This window comes from Gossypium hirsutum, chromosome D05 (assembly GCF_007990345.1).
Source record: "Gossypium hirsutum isolate 1008001.06 chromosome D05, Gossypium_hirsutum_v2.1, whole genome shotgun sequence".
Classification (NCBI taxonomy): Eukaryota; Viridiplantae; Streptophyta; class Magnoliopsida; order Malvales; family Malvaceae; genus Gossypium; species Gossypium hirsutum.
Window position 1 is genome coordinate 7,139,919 of NC_053441.1, and position 24,222 is coordinate 7,164,140.

General features: G+C 33.3%; 2 protein-coding genes across 5 annotated transcripts; both read left to right on the forward strand.

Annotated features, from left to right (window-relative positions):
- Positions 1–287: 287 nt before the first annotated feature.
- Positions 288–14,977, forward strand: LOC107906649 (syndetin). Of its 4 annotated transcripts, XM_016833705.2 has the most exons (27): positions 322–1,008; positions 1,697–1,864; positions 2,470–2,544; positions 3,296–3,374; positions 3,973–4,037; positions 4,212–4,301; positions 4,422–4,511; positions 4,623–4,709; positions 4,960–5,043; positions 5,886–6,008; positions 6,553–6,581; positions 6,679–6,811; positions 7,288–7,327; positions 7,439–7,875; positions 8,361–8,899; positions 9,008–9,071; positions 9,193–9,295; positions 9,405–9,568; positions 9,955–10,080; positions 11,411–11,481; positions 12,452–12,514; positions 12,663–12,735; positions 13,219–13,338; positions 13,435–13,512; positions 13,619–13,669; positions 13,772–13,880; positions 14,648–14,977. In XM_016833705.2, the coding sequence occupies exons 1-26, from the start codon at positions 763–765 to the stop codon at positions 13,871–13,873; spliced, it is 3,300 nt and encodes a 1,099-aa protein (XP_016689194.1). In that variant the 5' UTR covers positions 322–762; the 3' UTR covers positions 13,874–13,880; positions 14,648–14,977. The 4 variants fall into 4 exon arrangements, with proteins under 4 accessions (XP_016689193.1, XP_016689194.1, XP_040949377.1 ...); XM_016833704.2 differs by lacking the exon at positions 14,648–14,977 and having other exon boundaries at positions 288–1,008; positions 13,772–14,096; XM_041093443.1 differs by lacking the exons at positions 9,955–10,080; positions 14,648–14,977 and having other exon boundaries at positions 13,772–14,096.
- Positions 14,978–22,872: 7,895 nt separating this feature from the next.
- Positions 22,873–24,151, forward strand: LOC107906648 (RING-H2 finger protein ATL57). Its single transcript, XM_016833703.2, has one exon. It carries the CDS (start codon positions 23,082–23,084, stop codon positions 23,835–23,837), a length of 756 nt encoding a protein of 251 aa, XP_016689192.1. The 5' UTR covers positions 22,873–23,081; the 3' UTR covers positions 23,838–24,151.
- The last annotated feature ends 71 nt before the right edge of the window (positions 24,152–24,222 follow it).

Genomic DNA, 24,222 nt, shown 5'->3' on the forward strand with positions numbered 1-24,222 from the left:
TAAAATACAAAAAAATATATTTATAATATAAAAAAGTTTTGGTCACAACTATCCCAAAATTCATACATGTCATGCTTATAATATAATTTTATAACTTGTATAAAAATAATTTTTTAAAATTAGATTTAAATATAATTATATGTATAATTACTCTAATTCTCAATTAAAGTACTTCAATTACACCTAATTTGATAGGACCTACCAATTATTATTCATACATGTTAATATTATGTAATTACAAATAAGTGGTTCCAATTTAATTATTAGATTGCTTTTCAAACACTAGTTTAATTAAAAGTATTAAAAAATTAAATTTGCAAAAGCATTAAAAAAAAAGGAACAAAAATGCGGCAAGGAAAATGCGACGCTGGCGCTCTAAGTCAAGCCTCTGCAAGTGCAACTCTTCATCGGTTAGCCCATTGCCTAAACTTCTATTAACGCTCTGCCCGATCCTTCAAGTACTACTGCTAGAGCTAGACTAGGAGGAGCTCCATCAGTCTATAGAAAGCCCAAAAATCAACGGACAGCGCCAGTATTTTCTTATTTTATTTACCGACAGAATTTCGCAATTTGTCCCTAACGAAAAAGTATAACAATTCTAATCTAAACTTCAGTCCCTAAAATTTCCTTCACTTCCCAACCGATCCCGGGGTGGGAAATTGGAAAAAGATAAAAAAGAGAAGCAGATCCGTGGAAAGGAAAGAAAAAGGAAGGGCGTTTGAAGACGGGGGATGTATGTTTATGATCTGGAGTTGAAATGAAATGCAGCAGCCGAATCTGTTCCCGTTCGGCAGCGTTTTGGGGAATCCGTTTTTGTTGAATGGCGGCGTTGGCGATTTAAGCGACGGTGGATTTGACAGCTCTAGGGTTTTCTTTTTGGTCCCTTTTTTGTTATTCCAAGGAGGTGGAATGGATTTGTCCAAGGTTGGGGAGAAACTCCTCAGCTCCGTGCGGTCCGCGCGATCACTTGGTCTCTTGCCTTCTTCTCCCTCTTCTGATCGGCCCGAGGTAAGTAATGTAGCTCAAAACTTACTTAAATCTTTTAATCTTTTGATTATCAAGTCTTTGTTGAGTTATTTCTTTTGCCGGAATTCTTTATTGAGGTTTATTCCACTGCATTTGATTAGTTTTGAGAAATTCGACACTAGTATAAATTAGTGTTACTTTGTTGAAGTTAAGTTTAATAAGATTTTATTTGAACTGAATTTAGTTTTGTCACTGGACTTGCTAGATACGTTGCATCCTGAATGACCAAGACTTTGTTTGGTTGTTACTTTTGTTTCCCTAAAAGATTTTACTGTAAAATAAAAATGGATGCACAATGAACATAGAATGCGACGGAATTCTTAAATAATTGTTCAGTATAATAGTAAAATCATGTTTTTGTGTATAGTTTTTCATTTTTAAATCTTAAAATAAAACATTGTTTGCTTTTTATATCCCGGTCTTTTGGTTTTGGGAGGCAATGTTAAATATCAAAAGTAATTACCAAATGGTCCCCAACAACAACAAAGCAGTAGATGGAACTGGGTATGACTTGTTATGTTTTTTGAGCCAAAAGTTTGCTGGGTTTTGTGGTTTGTATGTTACTTTTGGACTTAGGATGTTATTTGATATTTCTGTCAGGACTAGCTGTATTCTTCTCTATAGTTTATTTGTGAATTTTGATTCATATGTTCTTTATTATCTTATACAGGTTCCAGCTCGAGCTGCAGCAGCAGCGGCTGTTGCTCGTGCTCTTTCAGGATTGCCACCTGATCAGAGATATAGTCTTCCATCGAGTTCTGAAGAACTGATGTCAATATATGGAAGCAAACCTCAGAGTCAAATAGTGGAAGACGTAGAGGAAAAATTCTATGAGGAGGTGTTTCTTGGATATTTATGCTTAGATGTACTAGAGACATATAAATTATAATTTGAGAACCATTGTCTATAGTGCAATGCAAAATCAGTGAAGTTACATTTACAAATTCAACTTCCTTTCGTCATCTGAATGATTAAGCCGAACATAAAGTTGTGGTTCTGATTGGTATTTTTGTTGTTTTAACCTTTATTCTTGTCAATATTTATATGTTGCTGTCTTTCTTCTCCACCACTTCCTTTCTTCTATACATAATGATCATATACTAAAATACATGCTGTGAATATATAAACTTCAAGGACATGAGAAAGAACTGTTTTGTTATAGTCTTCCGTTTCTTTGCCTTTTCTTTTTCTTTTTGAATATGAGATTCAGAAAGCGGAAGAAAGAAAGAAAAAGTAAAAGGGGGTGGGTACGGGAAAGGGGAAGGAGCAGTACTACTTTAGTTCATTGGAAGCATACAGGAGTAGTTCCAAAAGGAAAACAGAAAGAATAGTGTTTGCCTTTTCTTTTTTATTCTGCTGAAGCATGTTATTTTTATTACTATTATTATTATTTTATGTTTCTTCAATCTGTTTCTGTATACTTACTTTTTCAATCTATGGCAGGAGTTTGATCCGATAAAACATGTCTTGGAGCATATTCCTTCTGATGAAAATGAACTAGAATATTTTGAGAAACAGGTATTTTTTTGGTTTAGTTTTCGTATTTTAGTTTTTTAAGTAGACTTTTCTAATTCAATTATTTGTCTTCCGGTTGTGCACCTCAGTCATTTATGTTGTAGACTATTGGACTTTACTGCTTTATTATTTCCTCTCTTGGTGACGTTGATCCCTCCAATATTGTCTTACTACCATTCGCTACCATTCGCTATAAATATGTAGATATCCCAACGTTTTGTTTTAATTGTGAGATAACATTTTTATCCTTTCTTCTGGTTTTCTTATTTAATAAGTGCCTGTTACAAGTGACGCATATGATAATGTTTTCTTACTCTGTTCATGAATGGTTAACTGCTTGTGCGTCATAATCCCAATTCCCTGCTGTGACTTGTTTGTTGTCAGTGAACAGTTCTTTGCTCAATATTATCTCTGTGAACATAGTGGTAATGATTAGGGGATATGATAAAGACATCTGATAATAAGAAAAGGTTTTTGGGTTTTATGAATTGCGGCCTAAGGTTGAATAAGCAATTGTGGAGCAAAGATCCTGGGTTGTACATTTTACCAGTGAGCTAAATATGTTCAAGATTCCATGCTTGTCATATATGCGTAGCTGTTTCTTTTGTTCTTATCTTGTCATATATCCATAAAGGTTACTTGCTTTGTTCCATTGTTTGCCCCCCCGGGTTTCTAATGGATTGCAATCAGATAGCTTTGTTCTTATCTGGAATTTTCATTATCTATTTTTCCGTTCATCTTGATCCCTTTTTAGGCCACACTTAGATTAGCTCAACTGGATAGAGTAGCAGAACAATTATCCCGCAATGTTATGGAGCATCATGAAGTAATGGGTAAGTTATCTAATGAGATTTCTCTGCTATATAACATCTGTTTATACATCATCTGATTTTATTGTATAGGTTTACAAGTTGTGCTCCTGTATCTATTATTAAAATGAAAAGTGTCTTTTTGCATCTTTGAAAGGAGTTTTTGACTATGATATATAGAGCATCAATTATCTGAATTCTTCATCTAATCCCTAGTCATCAAGATTTTATGTATATATTTACTAAAGTTGGTCCCATGACACTAATTATTCATTAAAGATGGAATTATTCGCTTGATCAGTTATAAGTTGATTAATTGGCATGATGTGCTGTAGTGTTGGTTTTATTGGTGCCTGTCTCAAAATATATAATATTTATATTATACATTTCCGTGGGGTTATACAGAATGGTTAAGAAAATTTGATTGTCTTCTAGTTTCTTCTTTAATTAAAGTGACAACCTTTTAATTTTAATTATTAAATTGGAGGGGTTGAAGGTGTTTAAGTTTTACAGTTCTTACTTCAGTTTTTGTTGTTGTGTGTACTATGGTGATGGTTTAAAGAAGTTCAGGATTCATTTTCTCGTTTCTTTAAGTGAGGTTTTGATACTTGCTTTTGGCCAGTGAAGGGTATGAATTTGGTCAGGGAATTGGAGAAAGACTTGAAGATTGCAAATGTCATCTGCAGGGTAAGCATTTGCATTGTTTCATGTATGATATTTTAAAGAACCTCATCTGGAGAATGTCAGCTCATTGTTTCTGCTTTTTCCCAGTGGTGATTCTGTTCATTACTTTAGATATTGAGTGTACAATTGTTATGCTGCTACTGAACCTGCATCTCATTCGAGTTGTGTTGTTTGCAGAATGGCAGAAGGCATCTAACATCATCAATGAACGAGGTTTCTAGGGACCTTGTTGTGAATACTGATTCTAAGAAGAAACAGGCTCTTATGGTAAATCTCTCTTGTACTCACCTTAGCAATACTTATCTTTGACTGTGGCTATAATTTTATATCTTTTGGCTTTCTGGGAGAAAGTTAATGTTTTCATAATCTTCATATTTCTCATTGCAGCACTTGCTTCCAGTACTAGCTGAGCTTCTTCATGCACGGGACATGCAAGTATCCCTTGAGTCTCTGGTCGAGGAAGGTAATTTCTGCAAGGTGAGTTCCAAGTAACATTAGTTACATTACCTATGATCCTTCAGTTTCCTTTTTTCTACTTTATCATGATTATATCTCAAAACAGTGCACTTAGTATAAGTTATTGTGCAGGCATTTCAAGTACTATCCGAGTATTTACAACTACTAGATAGCTTCTCAGAGCTTTCAGCAATACAAGAGATGAGCCGTGGGGTTGAGGTGAGCATTAAAGTTCTATTATGTAATTCTTATGTATTTTGTACCAAAAGGTGTTCTCTCTTTCTGCCTGCCTCTCTTAATTTCTGTTGTTAATTATAATAAGAACTTACAAAAGCTATATGTTAAGCTGCAATGCTGCATCTTTTGCTCTGGAATAGAAAATTTCTTCGTTCTTTTCACTTTCTTACAGTTGATTTTGGATTAAAATTTGAAGTAAGCTTCCTTTTCACCATTTTAAGTATTGATGCAGGTTTGGCTAGGAAGAACTCTTCAAAAGCTGGACTCACTCTTGTTAGGAGTTTGTCAGGAGTTTAAAGAAGAAGGCTATTTAACTGTTGGTTATTTATTCTCTGCTCCTTGTTCTTGATACCTGGTGCATGCATGAAGTCTTTGATTTCAACTTTCTACATGATTTATGCATTACTTTTGTCATAGATGATACACTTATAAATTTATTTTCAATGAATCATTTTATTTGTTTCAAGTATCCAAACATCCTGTGGCTGCCTCATCGAGTTCAATTTGTCGTCAGTTTATTTTATCAAAATCGATGACATATCATTGTTTGCACCTTTCATTAGATGACTATATTTTAGTTGTCTGCATAGAATGCTAGGGAGGCAGACCAGGGTATCTGCTGGATTTATGTATAAATTTGAGCATGAGCACTCTCACAGATTTCTTTGTTTGTCTATTGTTGTGGCTTAGAAAAGATACTGCTTCTGCCCATTCCCTTTTAGTTTTCAACTGTTTAATGCTTTCTTATTTTCTGTTCTAACAGCTTACTTAGTATGTAGACTACTACAATTTCTTTGTTCTGTTTGTATGCGCATTAAAAACTGGTTTGCTCTATAGTCTTTGATGGAATTCAGATATGTTTTTTGGCCATTTGGTTAAGGTTATTTAGTTTTGCTTGAGAATTGCATTATTTTGGTCTACAATAAATATCATACAGTTCTCATTATGTTTGCTGTGCTAGTCATTTTCTGTCCATGCCATATGTGGCCTATCCTGCAATTAGAAGATTCTTCTCATTCTATGGTCTACATCCTAGGCTTTGTCAAGTTCAATCACATTTGTCTCATTCTTTAGAGGGAAAAACTGCAAGTTAGAGATTTACGACTATCATTTTTATATTTTTGGAAAAGTGAGGTTAATATATTCGCAATGTTTCAGGTGGTTGATGCTTATGCTTTAATAGGAGATGTCTCTGGTCTTGCCGAGAAGATACAAAGTTTTTTCATGCAAGAAGTTATCTCAGAAACCCACTCTGTCTTGAAGAGTATTATTCTCTATGAGGTAATATTGATGTTGTGGGAATATGATAGTTCAGGGGTACATATGGCACCTCAGAGTTTTAATTTACAACTATAATATACTCTTTACCCACTCAAAGAAAGTATTTTAATGTACGTGCTGTTAACTGTCAAATTCTAGATTTCAGGCCTTTTGTCCATACAATTTATCAGTGTACTTATGTTGATGCACTAGATAGGAAATGAGGTTGAGATCACAGGGTGCTTATTCTAGTTAATTATATTAATGTGAATTCAAATTTAGTTGAATTGGATGAAAAGTTTTGGACTGTGACTAATAAAAGAGTACACAGATATATTAGGAGTCCATCAAAGGGAGAAGGGAACTTAAATACACATGGTTAACCAGTATGGACTGGAAACCGTAGAAGAATGAGAACAAACCACACTTTAGTTCAGTTTGTTTCATTGTGAATTTATCCTAGGTCCTTTGTATGTCCTTTTTACCTTTTCTTGCTGCTCATGATGCTTATATTTTCTACCTCATATGATAGGATAACTTATTAGGTGATTGATAACTTTTGCAGGACCAAGATGTACATATGCAAAATAGCAGGTATGCGTTCTAAACTTAAGTGGTCTTTCTATCAATTGATGTGCTAGTACTTTATTATTTTGCCATGGTTACTAACTTATATTTTATTTGACCCCAGACTTACCTACAGTGATCTATGCCTTCAGATACCTGAATCTAAGTTTAGACAGTGTTTGTTAAGGACACTAGCTGTCCTGTTCAAAATAATGTGTTCATATCATGAAATCATGGGCTTTCAGCTGGAGAATAAGGTCAATTTGAATTTTACTGTTTCTCATTTGTTTATGTAGAATATTTGTTGTTAGTGTTGCTGCTTAATGGTTACAGTTGTCTCCAACTTTTTGTTGCTGTGAAATATATGCGGAACTTTCTTTTCCACTTCTCAAGCTATGGGAAATGTGGAATAGAAGATAGTTACATTATCTGCCTAGAGCATCCAGGACTAAGAAATACGGGAGGGCTAAGCTAGAATTGGAGTTAAGCAAGTCTGTGCTTTGACTCACATGGTTTTTCCTTTTCTATATTGGTTTTCTTTTGAGGCATCAGTTTGAATCTATTGCATGGTATATAAATCTCTGGATGTATGCATATTTATATGAAATCTTTCTGGGTTCTTTGGTAATGCCATGGCCTTTTTGCATTTTCCTGGTTTCCTTCCAGTTTGCAGGGTGCTCTGTCTCTCTTATTATTATTATTATTATTTTAAAATGTTTTTGTCTTGTTGCAGGTTTTAGAGTGCCCAGTAACAAATGCCAAATTGATGAAAGGTAACATCTTTTCTGAATGCTGTAGAGGTTTCAGCACGCACTGGGTTCAGTTTCTAAAATAATCCTTGCAACTCCCAATGGGTTAACTATTTGATCTCACTGAATCTGTAGACGGGATACCAGGTTCATCTTCCATAAAGGAGTCTACAACAGCCACTTCCTCAGCTGATACATCTGGAAGGATGGATTCTGGAAATGTAGAATCTGATAAACCAGTTTCTGATGGTAGAAATGGCGATGGTGCTACATCAAGCAGTGGATCTCCATGGTATCAATTAAGGAAAGAAGCCATAACTTTTGTGTCACAAACTCTTCAGAGGGGACGTAAGAATCTTTGGCAACTTATGACTAGCCGAGTATCAGTACTGCTGTCTGCTTCTGCTGCTGCTTCTACAAGCATTCATCAATTTTTGAAAAACTATGAAGATCTTAGCACATTCATCTTGGCTGGGGAAGCCTTCTGTGGAGTTGAGGCTTTTGAGTTCAGGCAGAAATTGAAGGGTGTCTGCGGAAATTATTTTGCTGCATTTCATCGGCAAAATGTATTTGTAAGTTGGATTTCTGACTTATTCTTCGTCGTGGTTACTTTTATTGTTTTTATTGGTTTTGGGGGAGTTAGTCTTTGAAGTTGTAGGCTTTCTTTGGAGACAGGGTGGCGCTACCATTTAGTTATAGCTAGTCATGGGCTTCTTACTTATCTACTTGGTTTCAAGAATTATGCACATCAAAATGCAAGTTTTGTTGTCTTTATCATACTTGCAATATTTTTTGTAATGACTGTTGATATTTTATACTTTGCATAAAATGGAAACATGGAGAGGCTTTTAGTGGAGCAAGTACCGGTACTTGCATTTTTATTTTCTTGCTTATTGTAGCATGTTATAAAATTGGTTTGTCTGTTGGCATATCTTTTGTTGCAGATATTTTATTTTGTGGCACCATTCTTACTAGTATTTCTGTGCATAATTCTATACCTTCTGCCTGTAATCTTAATGAGTTGAAACGGAACTGTGTCTTTTTGTTTTGTTTTCAGGCACTTAAAATGGTTTTGGAGAGAGAAACCTGGCTTAGATTGCCACCAGAGACGGCACAAATAATTAGTTTTGCTGGGCTAGTAGGTGATGGAGCACCCTTAATTGCTGCCTCTGATGGTAGGTCTTCTAATTCTAGGGTGCTTCGCGCTGACAAATTAGCAAACAAAGTTGACACAGGTGCCAAGAAGAGTGGATTTTCTCCTTGGCTTAGAAATGGAAACCCATTTTTGCTAAAAGTAAGCTCCAGTCACAAAGAGGCTCATAATTCCTCCCCACTTAATGGAACCACCTCTGTTGAATATGAGGGAAATGCTGATAATATTCATGGTGATGTCTCTCCTCGTGGTGATGAAAATCATATCAATGGTGCCAATTCCATCTCGGAAGAGGAAAACGAGGATTTACTTGCTGACTTTATTGATGAGGATAGTCAACTCCCTAGTCGAATTTCAAAACCCAACCTTTCAAGAAATTACTCTCCTCATTTCAGTAATGATGATTTTACAGCACAAACAGGATCATCTCTTTGTCTTCTGAGGTTAGGTGCTATACAGTTCCGAAAAGAAAATGCATTTCTCTATCAAGAGCTATGTTCTTCATTTTCTTATAAGCAAATGTAATTGAGCTTCTAATTTTTACACATTAGGTCGATGGATAAGTATGCAAGATTGATGCAGAAACTTGAAATAGTAAATGTTGAGTTTTTTAAGGTGCGTGCTGGTTAAACCTTTCTTTTCCTAAGCTCTACTTCCTTGGTGGGCATACAATCTGAACAGTCTTTTTCGCGTTTTCCCTCTAAATTAATTTTCCTGATTCAGTACATTGTTGCAGGGCATATGCCAGTTATTTGAGATGTTTTTCTATTTTGTATTTGAAACATTTGGTCTGCAAAACATGAATTCGAGTGGAAAGACCTTGACGGACTCTCTTAATTGTAAGTTAATTTCCATTCAATACATGATGGAAATTTATATATCTATTAATATGCACTTATAAGTTCACTTCTCATTTCTGCATTTTGACTATTTGTTTGTTATTCCTAGATCGGTTAAAGACTGCCTTATCACAAGTAACGCAAGATTGTGAAGAGTGGATAAAAACTTCATCAGGATCCTTATCATCTTCAACCGCACATGCAGATTTGACACCCACTGCTCCTCAAAATACAAATTTTGGTTCTCCAGCAGGCACCTCCTTTGGTCTAAAGGTATAAAGTAACTTTCTTTGGGTAAGGTATTACTGATTTTTAGGATGACTGTAACAAGTTTTTCCCACAAGTTCCTTGTCTTATAGATTTGATGGGGAAAATTGCCCACTATTAGCAGATTTCTTGTTCTCTCATCAGCCACTTTATGTTTTGGTAGTTTTATTTCTCAATATGATATTAACTAAGGGATGAAAGGTTTTGTTTGTTAATGTGGATTATTCATTAAAATGCTTTGCACTGACTCGCCAACAAGAATCTATGTTAAATGCTTATTGGTTTCTTGATTTCTTCGAACTAAGGTGATTTATGTGGATTTTGTTTTTAAAACGGGAATGAAGCATTTGATAGTTTATGTGCCCATAAATAACATAACACTTATGTTGCAGGAAAGATGTGCAGGTGCTGATACTGTAGCTCTTGTAGCTCGGATATTGCATAGATCTAGAACTAATCTCCAATCATTGCTATTAAAGAGTAATACAGCTATAGTTGAAGATTTCTTTGTGCACCTGGTATGGTTCTCAATTAGTCATTTTCTATCAATTGGGTTAAGAAAATGCAAAAAAAAATTATACTTGTGTGATTTATGTTGACTTATGGTTTAGTGCTATGTCTGAACAAGACTAGAATAGTTATTTATAACAGTATTGGACCACCTCTAATCCATATTTTCCTGAAATTAAAAAATACCAGTAATAAGAGACACTTTGTCCTCTCTTCTTTCACAAAGGATGTCCTGGTTTCTGCTTTGTGTTATTTGTATATGTATAGTATTAAATAAATGTCAAAGTAGTATGTGGTTAAGATTTTAGTTCCACCTTTCATAGAAAAGCAAGTTGTTAATGCTTTGTAGACATAGAGATATATTATAGATAAGGACGGGTCATTCTACTGGATCTTCCAAGTGAGTCTGTACTGTAAGGTATGTCAGAGTAAATTTAATAATTTCCCGTTTTGTTGCTTCATTAATTTGGTACATTGAACCTTTTGAACATATAGACAGCTTCATAATATATTCAAGCAGTTTCTTTATTACTTTATACTAAATTCAATTGAATCATTATTTGGTATGATGTGATGAAAAATCATGAATGATAAATCTGATAGTCTGAAATAGGCTCCTTGTTGCCCCCTCCCGCCTTAAAAAGTGGCCCTCTGAACAGTTGTGGGATCTGTAAATTATGAGGACTTGGATTCTTGAAGACCTTTGACACTATCTTGTGCTAGATTATTATGATGGCAGTGTCAAGTTACTCTATGTAACTTATGATTTGTAGCTCAAATATTTTCTTTAATCAGTACAAAATGATGACAAACACGCAGCAAGGGGGCTCGATTCATGAAGGAAGCTGGTTATTTTTTTTGTTCAAACAGTTGAAACAAAATTCAAAGATCAGTTACTCCTAATAACTATTAGAGCTTTGATGAAGGTAGCTCTTCCCCGTCAAAGGCCCTCCTATTACTTTCATCATTAAAGCTAAAAAATAGATAGACCAAATGTGTCACTTCTCTACTCTCTGTACAAGCATGTATACCTCTCAAGTCCTTGCTCCTGCCGCTCAACCCTGCCTGTATAGCCCATGTAATAATCTACATAGCATAAGCTAAGCTGCCTTTGTACTAGAACAGCTGCAAGTTGAAGCCGTCTCTCTCCATCAGACATATATATTTTACTTTTCCCTGCTTAGTTTGGAACATCTTTTTAATATGTAATTTATAAAATTTATTATGGTTTTCCAAATGAGCATAATTTTGTTTTATCAAGTAAATGTTATTATATTAATTTGAATTTTACTTTTTCTGATAATATGATATTTAGTTTACTTGCTTGGCTATTGCCAGGTGGGTGCTGTGCCAGATCTTGTGGAGCACATACATAGGACAACTGCAAGAATACTGCTTCACATTAACGGGTAAGATCATTATATCGAGTTCCTCATTAAAAAATGTTATTTTTGCTTGCATATTGACACAAAAGCTAAAACCTGTTTGTTGAGGATTATAAATTAAAAGTAACTTAAAATAACTTTAATGGAAAAAACAAAAAACATGATTTGATTTTTCTATGCAATCATTATGATTGATTTAATGATAATGTTTTTGATGCTTGTGAATTTTATCTATGGTTTTGCTTTTTCTTTATGCAAAAATTGAGGAAACAAATGCAACCAAAAGCAAGGAACAGAACATATGTATATATGCACGTGTATGTTTATGCATGCACATGTGTCTGTGTATATAGCCTTGTGAAAGCTGGGACTGATTCTAGGGTTATTATTTTGTCTTCACTCAACCTTGTAGTCACCCAACATGCTGAAATATATATATTTTTATAAAAAACAATATTCTTTGATGTTAACTGAACCAAGCAAGAAAAAAAAATCTGAATGAAAAAAAGAAAATGTAACAAAACAGTTGAAGTGTCCAAAATGCTGAGTTGCGGGAAATATGAAAGAGAGTAAACAAAAATGTCTTGATGGGTATTAAAATTTTGAGGTAGGCTAAAGACATTTGTCCAACCATTCTTGTTAATTTTGATGATTGGAGGTTATCTATCAATCCATCAAAACTAGTTATTATTGACTAAATTTTGCAGTGTCTGGCTGACTTGGGATATGATGGAAGAATTTGGTTTCACTTGCCAAACCCATTAAGGTTATATTATGCGGCAAGAATTTTTTAAACTAACCTTTTATGTCCTTTCCCTCTTTCCCTCCATTTTCATGGCAGAAATCAAAACCTTGTAGAAGATCTTTAACAATAATTAATTTTTCTTCTGTGATTGCATGGCTGAATGCAAAAAATATATATTTACTAGCATGCCATTAATTTTCCTAGCTGTTGTCTAGGCTATTCTCATAATAAAACCTGAATGTTTGGCAGGTATGTTGATCGAATTGCTAATGCAAAATGGGAATTGAAAGAGCTTGGGATGGAGCACAATGGGTTTGTTCTCTTTCTTTACAAATTTGTTTCATTTTTTTTCTTTTTCTGTGATCTCATATTTGGCAGTAAATCTTGCTATTATCTTTGCTTAAATAGATCCTTGACCTCCATTTGTCAAGTTCTTTGATATGAATTGTTTAATGAATAGGTATGTGGATTTGTTGTTGGGAGAATTTAAGCACTACAAAACAAGGCTTGCTCATGGAGGAATTCAGAAAGAGGTAAGACGAACCCCCATCCTGTTAAACATTGCTAAATAACCGAATTAATCAATGTGATATTGTTTGCCTATTGCTTTTCATTGACTCTGGATGAACTGCCATTGGATTAATCGTTCATGCTTGAAGCAAGTTAGTCTGTGGATCAGTCAATAGAATAGCTTGGGGGGGGGGGTTATTTGTAAACCAGATAGGTTTGCCATTGAAGAGAATAAATGAAATGAATGTTAAGAAAGAAGAAAACAGTTTAACCCGATTTGACAAGTGATACTTGTGACATGAAGCCCATTATAGAAGGTTAATTAGCTGCAGGTGAGGTTGTCATTAGTAAAACACAAAAGTGAAAATGTGAATTCAGTATCTTGTATAAAGAATTGAAAAGATTGATGCGCATGCATGTTCATGATTACGATGAAAAGGATAACTGCAGCTACCAAAAAAAAATGTGAAATGATTTACTCCAAGCTTTGTTTACCAATTACTTAGGTTCAAGACCTCCTATTGGACTACGGACTCGAAATTGTTGCAGAAACTCTTATTGAAGGTCTATCACGAGTGAAGCGATGCACTGATGAAGGACGAGCTCTCATGTCATTAGACCTTCAGGTGTTAATTTGAATTATGAAAGGAAAATACTTTGCATTGTCGGGTCATTTTGCATGTTTATCAAATTTGGTAACCTATTTTCCTTATTCCTTTCAGGTTTTAATCAATGGCCTACAACACTTTGTCTCCATAAACGTGAAGCCAAAGTTACAGATTGTTGAAACTTTCATCAAGGTGACTCCATAGTTAACATGGTCAATTAAGAAGCTGATGCAAAAATTGATTCATCCTTCATTTTGATATGTACATGGAGTATTAAGTTGAGTCATTCTCTTAACAGGCTTATTATCTACCTGAAACTGAATATGTACACTGGGCACGAGCTCATCCGGTAAGAAGTCTTCTGGTTGCGGCAAAATATCAATTGCTTTCATAATCTAGTTCTTCTCTTCGTCTTAGAAACCTGGAAATAAAAACTACTTTTGCGATGCAGGAATATAGCAAGAATCAGATTGTGGGGTTGATAAACCTTGTTGCTTCAATGAAAGGTTGGAAAAGAAAAACCAGGTTGGAAGTTCTGGAAAAGATCGAATGAGCAGCAGGTATATGGTCGACCTTGAGATTAAAATGTAAAGTTTCACACTGATTAAAAGAAAGAAAGAAAATATATATATTTGGTTTTTTGTAACAAAATTATGTATATCCCATGGTGTTTCTTGGTTTTCATTTCATTACATTGAGTGCAATTAAGGTTTGTATATCTTCACTGTTTGTAATACTTGTGCTGCCCTTAAGTATCAAATTCAATCTTGCAGTCACACATGGTGTTAAAGTACTAACAAGTTCTTTCTGACACTGGCTTGAAGTGCTGCCATCAGATTGAAAATGTCAAACTGCTGCTAACTTTCTTTTTAAATTGGTGGGATATGATGAAATGACAGAATGTGTAAAGATACAACATATATTTGGTTGAGATAATAAAATATATTATTATACCTTAAGTGTAGATAATCTTAGTAAACAAATATGTATGTTTGATAAATTTGCACATGTCACAATTCAAAACTTTAAAAACATATTTAGTTTCATTTCACCATAGGATCCATGTATTTTTTTTTTATGTTTATTGACTCTGTTTACGAATGGCAAGTTGCATCTCAACCATTCATTCTAGTTTGTTATCGCCGCCTGCCGAGAAGAAGAATAACTAAACAAAACTGAAGGATGATTTTTTTTTCTTTTTCTTTTTCTTGCTTAATAGTTAATGCCCTAAACTAAATACTGTTAGCCTGTGTTTGCTATGCAACATATTGGACATTTATAACTTATAGTTTTACTCATTTTTTTTATATATATAATTTTTTAACAGATTCCTCTGGGAAACGTATTCAGAGTCGACAAACATGTTTGATATTGTTCATGGTGGGAGTTTGTATTGATTTTTTATCAGCTCTACAAAAAAAAAAAAGTTGGACACCGGCAAAAGAAAATGTGAGAGATTTCAGCTTACTGCGAGAAGTTGTGACTGGAAACCAGACCTCAGAAATGGAAGACAAAACATATCTGACTGTATCAAACTAATGTAAAATTTTAACCGTTAACTAGTTATTTTGTACGTAGAATGGAGATCTATAGTAAAAGGCTAATACAAGGAAACAAGAATAAAATTGGGTCTTCCTTTTGGGACCAATTGCCTCAATTTCTGGACTTTAATTGTTTGCATCGCATCCATCACTGTTGCCATTTCAACAGTCTTTATGTATTCTTGTGGTATCCTTCAAATCTTTTGCTACCATTTAAAAATAAAAAAGAAGACAACAAAAACATTTAACAAAGATGAGAGAAGGAAAGTGCTTCTGTAATAGTACCCTTTGCCCTACATTCCCCTATAAATGTAGTATTTCTTCTTCTTGTCTAAAATTATTTCTTTCTTCTGTTTTTACATTCACCAGTGGAGAAAAAGAATAGTTTTTTAGAACTTGAATAATAAAAATTAGATTAAAGAGATGAGGTGGAGAGATATGATTGATTGACAATAAGATATATATAGAATAATATAATTGAGTTATTTATTAGGTTATAAATTATAACGTGACAGGGGACTGTATGTCTTTGTCAAGACTGGAATTATTTTCCAAGTCCAAAACGGTATCCTATGCCCGTAGTAGTATATGCAGACAAGCGAAAGAGAGATACATTGATATGACAGGTGACACTCTTTCCATCCTAAAAGGCTTATTTTCTCGTCCTATGTTCATATAAAATCAATTCAGTAATTTACAAATAAATTAAAATTATAGAATTCGTTCAAAATCTACGGATGTTATTTTGCAAAAAATAATAATTTTCAGCATAAATAAATTAAATTAACCCCAAATTCGTATGTCTTTGGATACCGATTTGTGTTATCAAAATCAAGTATTAATGTATGGTATGTATCGTGAAATTAGAGTGAGAGGAAAGTAGCAAAGGAAGTTGATGTTTAATTACTGTCAATTTATAACCATTCCTTCTTTGGGATATGAGCTATGAATATAATGGTGTAAAGTTTCCCTTTCTTCGCAGTAACTTTTAGTGAACATTCATTACAATAAGATCACAGCCTTGTCGTGATTAGAAAGAAGCTTCAATGGTTAATTCCAAAGGTAGAAATAACGTGGAAGAAAGGGTATATAAAGCGTGAAAAATAAAATACAAAGAAATGAAGGTGCCGAATCTGAGTAGACATTACACAACACAGACACACACATACACATATATAATATATTTATATATGCAATTTCAAAAAGATAAGAAAGAAACAAGGGGCTACAAATTTCAAAAATTCTCTCGGCCCAATCACCTATCTTTAGCTATACAGTCTACCTTCACCTCCATGTCCAAGGATCACCATGAAACTATTCTTCAAGAAAGTCTGCAAAAACTTGAAGAACAACAACAAAAAGAAAGGCTTGAAAAAGATGTAGATAAAGAAGGAGGGTTGGCATGGAGGGAAGGTGTTGAAGAAGAAGAAGAAGAAAAAGAAGAGTGCAAAACGCCAACTTCGAGTGATCACAAAATACCCACCATCCAAAGCTGCCCGCCGACGCCAAAGAAGACAGTGAGAGTAAGTATGGTCCACAAGAGGAAGTTATCTGAGTTGCACTTCTTTGAAACTACAAGAAGAGAAGAGGTAGAGTCGTTCTTTCGCTCTAACTCTCACCCACTTACAGTTGATGCCTCTCCCGGTGTCAAGAGGAGGAGGTGTAGGAGTGCTTGATCATTTTAATTACCTTTTTTTTTATTCAAAATTAATTAGCATTAAATCTAGATTATCAGATATATATCACCATGTAAATTAATTAATGCGATGTCGACTTTAGTTTCTTACTAAATAATTTGCCCTTCATTTTGTTGATCAAAATTTGGATATGAAGATCAAAGATAGGATCAACTATACAAGGGAGAAGAAAGGTTGTGAATTAGCTGCACTATTAATTTGTTGAAATTATAGGACAGAAAAAAGAAATATGTTGATGTGAATGTTTGCAAAGTTCTCAGCCTTTATTCATTGATGCCTACATTTTATTCCATCACTGAATGGTATTAGTTGTTTTCATGTACATTCATCATTCTATTCCAGTAGGGATGGATACATGAAAATTAAAGACAGATTATTTCAAAATCTAAAACAAAGGTCGATTATTTTTGGATCAAATTTAGTAAAATTTTCCTTATTTTTAAATACTTGGAGCTTATTGTTCTGTACTTAGAAGATCTTTCCTAATGAGAAAAAAATATTTCTTAAATCATAAATAATTATTGAATCTAAGTTTGTATTGAGTTTGACAGGGAATTATGTGATGGATCCTGTTAAAATAATTACAGGGTTAAAAACTTTTTCTTTTTTTAACATTTAGCGTGGTTGACAGTGATTGTATGGATTTATACATTAATGGTATATGAGAAATGTTATATACATACAAACTCTTTAAAATTTCATACTCTCTGCCAAGTAAGTCTAATTAAAGATATAAAAGAGTGTAATATGTGTGTAGCAAATCCCTTTGAACTTCTGGACCAGTCTAATTATAGGCACATAGATATAGCAAAAGGTGATGTAATTTTCATCACTCTTTTTATATCACTTAGCAAATATAGCCATTAGCCATCTACTTCCAAACTTTTTCTATATTTTAGAACCAACAAATATCATTACCTTTGGTAAATCAAAATAACTTAATTCGCTATAAAAGTAAATTTTAATGCACATCCATTAAAATATTTGTGAAATACTAAATTTATCTTTATTTGCTTCAAAAGAATTTAATAAAAAATGAAATTCTCCAAACTCATTGTCATCCTTCATATTGAGAAAAAACAATATTCTCCTTTTTCACATGTATTGATATCTTAATAATAAGTCTTTATAATGAACAATATAAATCCACTTAATTTAAAAAATAAAAAATATTTTAAATCAATTCTTAAGAAAGCATGCTTAATCAGCCTTGATCTTAAACTAATAGGAAAAACAATCAAAAGCTGAGCATTGATAGGGTTTGAATTTAATCAGTACATCAACCCTTCCGATTTCCATACATAGATGAAGAAAAATGAGGTAAAAGGAAGTTCTAGAAATAAAAATGGGGGTCATATATGTAATTTACTATTTAAATACTTTTAATGTTTTGAATGAATATTAAACCTCACTTACTTTATTATTTTATATTAAATTTGTCTAAATTACCCTTGTGTACTAAAAACAGTTAAATATTCATTATTTAATTATTTTTATTTTAAACTTTTAGATCATTTCTAATTATTTATGTTCAGAGTTGAAAGTGCCAAGGCTGAAATGCATGATGGTATAATTTGTGTCTTAATTTTTTAAACTTTTAAGAAATACGTATCATCACCCTAAGTATAATAAATTTAGTATTATGGGGTAATTTTTCGTATTTAATTAGGTTACCATATGATAGGGAATAGCTGTAGGGTAGCACAAAACCTAATAAGGACAAGCAGTTTTACCATCGTATATGCCCACTTTCTGTCAATATTATGGGTGTGATTTGCCCACATTATCAATTTGTTTGTGTAAATTTTGTTGCCGAAAGTTAAAATAACTTTTAGTCTTTAGGACAAATTAATGTCAAGACATTATTTTAAATCCTAGACAGTACGCAGTTGAGATGCGATTTTGTTTAGGCAAATTGAGAGCAGGAGCATGTGGTGTGGCCTTCCTTTACGTGTCTCGTAATAATCCTCCCTTTTCAAATTTGTTCACAAAGATTAGAGGACACTAATAATTATACAAATAGAATCTCGTCGAATATCATCTTTAAAATGAACCCTATGAAACATATGGCTAAACCCAGAATTTCTTTCTATTCAATTTTTTCCTTAAAAGTGAACTTTATCCAAAATTGCGAGGAAATGGTGTCGAAGAGCACAAAGAATAGACAACAAAGGACAAGAATGCTAGAAAATAGCATTTAACCTCGGGCAACTTTGGGTTCGATTTTCTGGGGTCAGTGCTATAGAATGGCAAGAGATCTAGCACTCAAGCTTCATTGGAAGAGAGAACCAAGCCAACCATGTGAATCCATTTTAATACTCCCAATTTTGGCTCTAAAAGATCCCATTTTTTCCCTTTCTATTTGTTGGAACATAGATTCTCAACGCCTAGGATTCTGAATATTTTAGACATCTTTCTATTTGTATTGATGAGTTTGGGTTAGGACTGTTTCATGTTTTACAATCTTTCAAAATGCCAAGTAATGTATCTTCCCTGTGTTTTTCTTTTTTGTTTCTTGTCAGTATTTTTTTTTATTTCCCTGGTGTCACTCTAAGTTTAAATTTTAGTAATTGACATGGAACCGTGCATGTTGTATGTCGGATATATTGCATTAGTTATTCCTTTTACGATGTTTTGACTTTGGCACATGCATGCCTACACATTCTTCTAATAATCTTTATATATCAAGTCATTCATTCATTGCCACGTAAAATACTGAACTGTCTTTTAACACTTTTTTTTTTATATTTGTTGATTTGGTATTGGAATGCCGCTCTGACATTCTTTTCACTCTATTTATTTTTCTATGTTAATCAAAATTCAACTCTCTATATATCTTCCGCATGAGTGATTAAAATTTTATATTGATAACTTGATGTCTAGAGTTGAAGCTTTAACAATGAAATCCCCAATTTGTAATGTATCAAAAAAGAGAGAAACTTCAACTCTAAAATTTGCTTACATCTTTTAATTGGATCCATGATTATTACATTGAAAAGTTTTATTTTCATTTCTTAGCACCATTACAGAATCGCACTTTTTGTAATTGAAGCTACCTAAATTAAAAGGGGAGGTGGCCTTCAAAGATTTATAAAAGAGAAGATGATAGATTGAGCCAAGTTTAGCAGAGCTTCATCTTCAGCAGCTGAAATAATAGTTTAGGATAACATCACTTGCTGGGCACATAAAAGTTGAGATGAAGGGTGCAATCGATACCCTTTAGTCCCTTTTGTGATTAAATGAATTTCCACTAAGCAAAACAGATAAAGAAAACTGGACGGTGTGAAATGTGACTCTGCAGCCATGTGTAAAGAGCAGTGGGCTTTTAAATCTCTTTATTGAGTTTTGAATTGGATTTTCAATTCCCGAGGAATAGTGTGGTAAGACAATGCAGTTGCAGACTGAAACTTCTGTAGAAAGGGTAAGCAAAGACAAAAAGAATCCAAGAGAGTGTAGAGTTCAGTTGAAGTTCCAATTGGCTAAAGAAGCAAGCAATAAGGCTTCCCTCCAATGTTTTGGAAGAAGAACCAATCAACTATGCTAACAACTAAAGAGAAAAAAGAAGAAGCAAGCAGGAAAGCTATCACATTAACTATTTTACCTAAATCGGAAGAATTTACTTTGTTGTTAATGTAATTAACATACAAATTGGTAATACCAGTTGTAGGATGGAAATGGAATTGCAGTCTAGATATTTAGGTTCCACTACTTGTCTGTCCGTTTGTGAGTTAGTGGATTTCCAGGAAGCCTCAGATTGTTGTTTTGCCGGTGGATATTTTCAACTCTTGTCTCCGTTCATAGTAGCAGTTAAGATGTATTTACGTTAATTGTGAAGACCACTTTTACTAGCCAATGAAGTTACTCGTATGTGAGGTTGTGTTAAATTTGGAGTTTGGGAAAGCCTAGATGATGGATGCGGATTCTACCAAAAATAACATTATTACGCCTAAATGATAAAAAAATAGTAGTATAATGAATAAGGTCCATCCTACAAAAATTTAGATATATTTAAAATTGTCGTTTTGCTTTAATTAAGTTGCACGTTTAGATATTCATGATGCATGGCAATCTATGTAAAAGAAATATTTAAATATAATAAAAATAAAAACAATAGACGTAATTGAAATCCAAAGAACAATGAAAATAGGTAATTTTTTAATAATTTTTTGAACTAAAAGGACCAAACTTGAATCCACAACCTCAATCACACAGGTAGTTTAGATCCGATTGCAATTTCTCTTGACTTAATTAGACACGTCAATGCATTTTTTGATAGATTGAACACAACAGAAGATTAGCTCGATACTTCCAATTGTGTGCTTTTCAACACTGAATCAACGAACTCTTTTTGGCTTGAATTTCCTAAATCAAAGAAACAACTAATACAAGAACGAAGATTTTTAAGTACATGTTCATATCTCACGATTCTCTACCGGATTATTTATCAACCTAAAATTAGACCAAAAAAATTTAGTTACTCGTCAAAATAAATATATTTAATGGAGGTTTCAACCATGATTATTTAAAGTAAAAAGAAAAGAAAAGAGCAAAGCGCAGTATTGCGCAGGCAAAAAAAAAAGAACAGAAATGAACAGCAAAGCAAAAATAGAATTGAGAAAAAGAAGGGCAGGGAGCGTACGCCTCCCCTCCTAATGTATATGTATAAAATAAGTATTTTAAGTCTAACCTTAATATAGTATTAAAGAGTTATTTAAAAACATTAAAAAAATATTTTTACAAATAAATCTCAAAATTAAAGTTAATAAAATAGTTGCTTGTTTGTCCCAAAACTTTTATGGCAACCTAAGTTGTTACTCGTTGTGGATAATGGAATAGTGTAGGGTGGGAGGGAGTTTCTCCATAATGGTATTGAATTATGTATGGCATGGGGTTGGGGCTTTTTCGCTGCAGTTTTTATTCTAGTTTTCTATGCTGCCTGCCTGTGGGTGATGGCTGTTTTTGGGGTCTTCAAGTTGTTTGGCTACTGCCTCAATTACTTTTGGTTATTATTATTTTTCAATTCTTGCTGAGAATAAAAATTGTGAGGACCACATAAAGCTACAACAAAATTTGTAAGATACTTCAATTTGTTGAATCTTTTAACTCTACAACCATCACTCCACGATTTACAGTTTTCGACCCAAATCATTTAATATTAGCTTAATCCATAAATTAATTAAAACTGATCTATCTTTGTTAGTCGAGTTAACTGAGCTTGATTGGTATGGGTATATTAGGTTGGAATAAAGTAATGAGTTTACTATAATGTCTCTTAATTTTTAAGTTGAATTCCCATCTATTTAATTATTGTAATAATAAATACCAATTGAATATTAGTCCAGTTGGTATCGATATTGTTGTCAGCGTAAAAAGATATAAATTTAAATATGCTAAAACGCATGATTCTCTTATTTAATGGTTGAGGAATGACTATATGAATAATTCAAGTAATCACCCTTAGTTTAATCAAGTATAACTTATAATCAACTTTTATTTAATTTTAACCCTTAAAAAAAACAATAACTATTTTTTAATAAATTAATCATTATAAACATTAAATTAAATTTTAATTTAATTCTAATTAATTAACCATATAAACTTAGGGGACTCCCTACACATTTGCACCTATAGGAGTCGAATTCCTCTTACGTTTTAACTCCCGAAAAAATCTGTACTCAAGATATTTGAAAATATACATGATGTATTTTATGCCTAAATTCAACACTCATAATGAAATCGAAATATAGTTCTTACGAATCTCAAGAAATTTAATTTAATTTTTTGAAACATGATCTTGATTGATTAACCATTAGTTCCCTTTAATATGGCGCAACACTTCTAAATAATCTTATTTTAACAGAACATGTTAGCATCTAAACTTCCAAGCTTATTTTATAAATTTATTTCAACATCATATATTTATTAATATATAAATTAAAATAAATCATTAATTATTATATTTTTAAAATAATTATTTTTAAATTTTTTGAACTATTATTATAATTTATAAATTTATTTCAATATCATATATCTATTTATTAATATATAAATCTGTAATAAAAACAAAAATTTTAATTATTTATTATAATTTTATAAAAATTAAAAATATTAAAAGAATTAAATTTGTTAAAAACAAATTTTGCAATAAAAATAATTTTATAAATTGTGCTTTTCAATAGTTTTAGATTTCATCAATTAAACACCAAAATTTTATATTTTGAAAAATAATTTTATGCTAAATAATTTTATATATTGATAATCTTATTATTCCTTTAAAGGCAGTGTAAAATTTTAAATAAAAATTTCAATTATGACAGGACATTTAATTTTATTAGTTTTATTACTATTATTGTTACATCAACGTCAGAATGGATGATACCGACCGTCCACCTTATCCCCGTTATCTATAATTCTATACATTTTATAATAATTTATCTTTAATTTGGATATATGCTTCCTCTACATTCAAACAATAAATACAAAAGCAAAGCAAACTACCCTTTTTCTGTTTCCTCAACTTCAAATGAAACCCTACAACCGGAAACTCTTCCTCTACTATGACTCTCCTTACTCCTCCTCCACCACCTCATTACCACCCCTCCACTTCTCCAACACCACTAACGCCACCTCATCTCCGCCGTCCTCATCTAAAAAGTCACCTCACTACAACCCTCCTTTTGACTCCGCCATGGCTCTCACTTGCGTCGTTCTCCTCACTGTTCTCTTCTTCATGGGCTTTTTCTCTATCTTTATTCGTCGTTTCTCGGAAGACCCATCGGCACATCTATCTCGTAGAAGACGTTACCGTGGTGGCCCCCTTGACCCATTTCCTTTCCCCTCTGATCTTCATCTTGTCTCGGCTTCACGCAAAGGACTTGACCCGACGACCATTCGGTCGTTGCCTGTATATTCTTACCGTGGGAATGCCAAGTATCAGATAGATTGCCCCATTTGTCTGAGCGAGTTTGAAGAGAATCAATGTCTTAAAACGATACCGCATTGCGAACATGTTTTCCACGTCGAATGCATTGACACGTGGCTAGCTTCCCATGTCTCCTGTCCCGTTTGTAGAGGGACCCGGTTGTTGGAGATCATGAACGTCGGCGGCGACGGCGGTAGCAGTGAATTGGGTGATCTGCGGGAGACAGTTGATCAGTCACCTGCGGTTGAGATTAGTGAAACGTGTATGGTGATGGAACCAGTATCAATGGTTAGGAGAGCAAGTAGCTGTTCAAGTTTGGAGAAACGCGCCACGTTGCCACGAACATTGAGTTTTTGATACCTACAAGTTCCAATGTGGCTGACACGCAGTAGATGTTAATAAACATAATTTTTTTTAAATTATTCCCTTGCACAAGTTTCAAGGAAAATCATGGGACAAAAATAAATCAACGAAAATCGAGGGGCTTCGAGATTGTTATATTTATTGTTGTTGTTAATAGTTTGTTATTAAGTGGGTCGGGCGATTTTGCATCAAGTTTAGAGAATCTTGTTTAGACTTAAAAGAAAGCGAACTTATTTTTCTTGATTAACTTTTGTTACTTTTCAAACTTACTATATCAAAATGAAATAACGAGCTTCTTGAAACTTCAAGATTGAAACAGAACGAACCTACCAATTGATACAAATGATATTCATATGCAGCATAATTTTACGTTGAAAGC

Coding starts and splice junctions, on each gene's coding strand:
- LOC107906649 (XM_016833704.2), top strand. CDS start 763: ATGCAGCAGCCGAATCTGTTCCCGTTCGGCAGCGTTTTGGGGAATCCG. Junction 4,038..4,211: donor TTGCAAATGTCATCTGCAGG/GTAAGCATTTGC, acceptor TGTTGTTTGCAG/AATGGCAGAAGGCATCTAAC. Junction 5,044..5,885: donor AAGAAGAAGGCTATTTAACT/GTTGGTTATTTA, acceptor GCAATGTTTCAG/GTGGTTGATGCTTATGCTTT.
- LOC107906648 (XM_016833703.2), top strand. CDS start 23,082: ATGAAACCCTACAACCGGAAACTCTTCCTCTACTATGACTCTCCTTAC.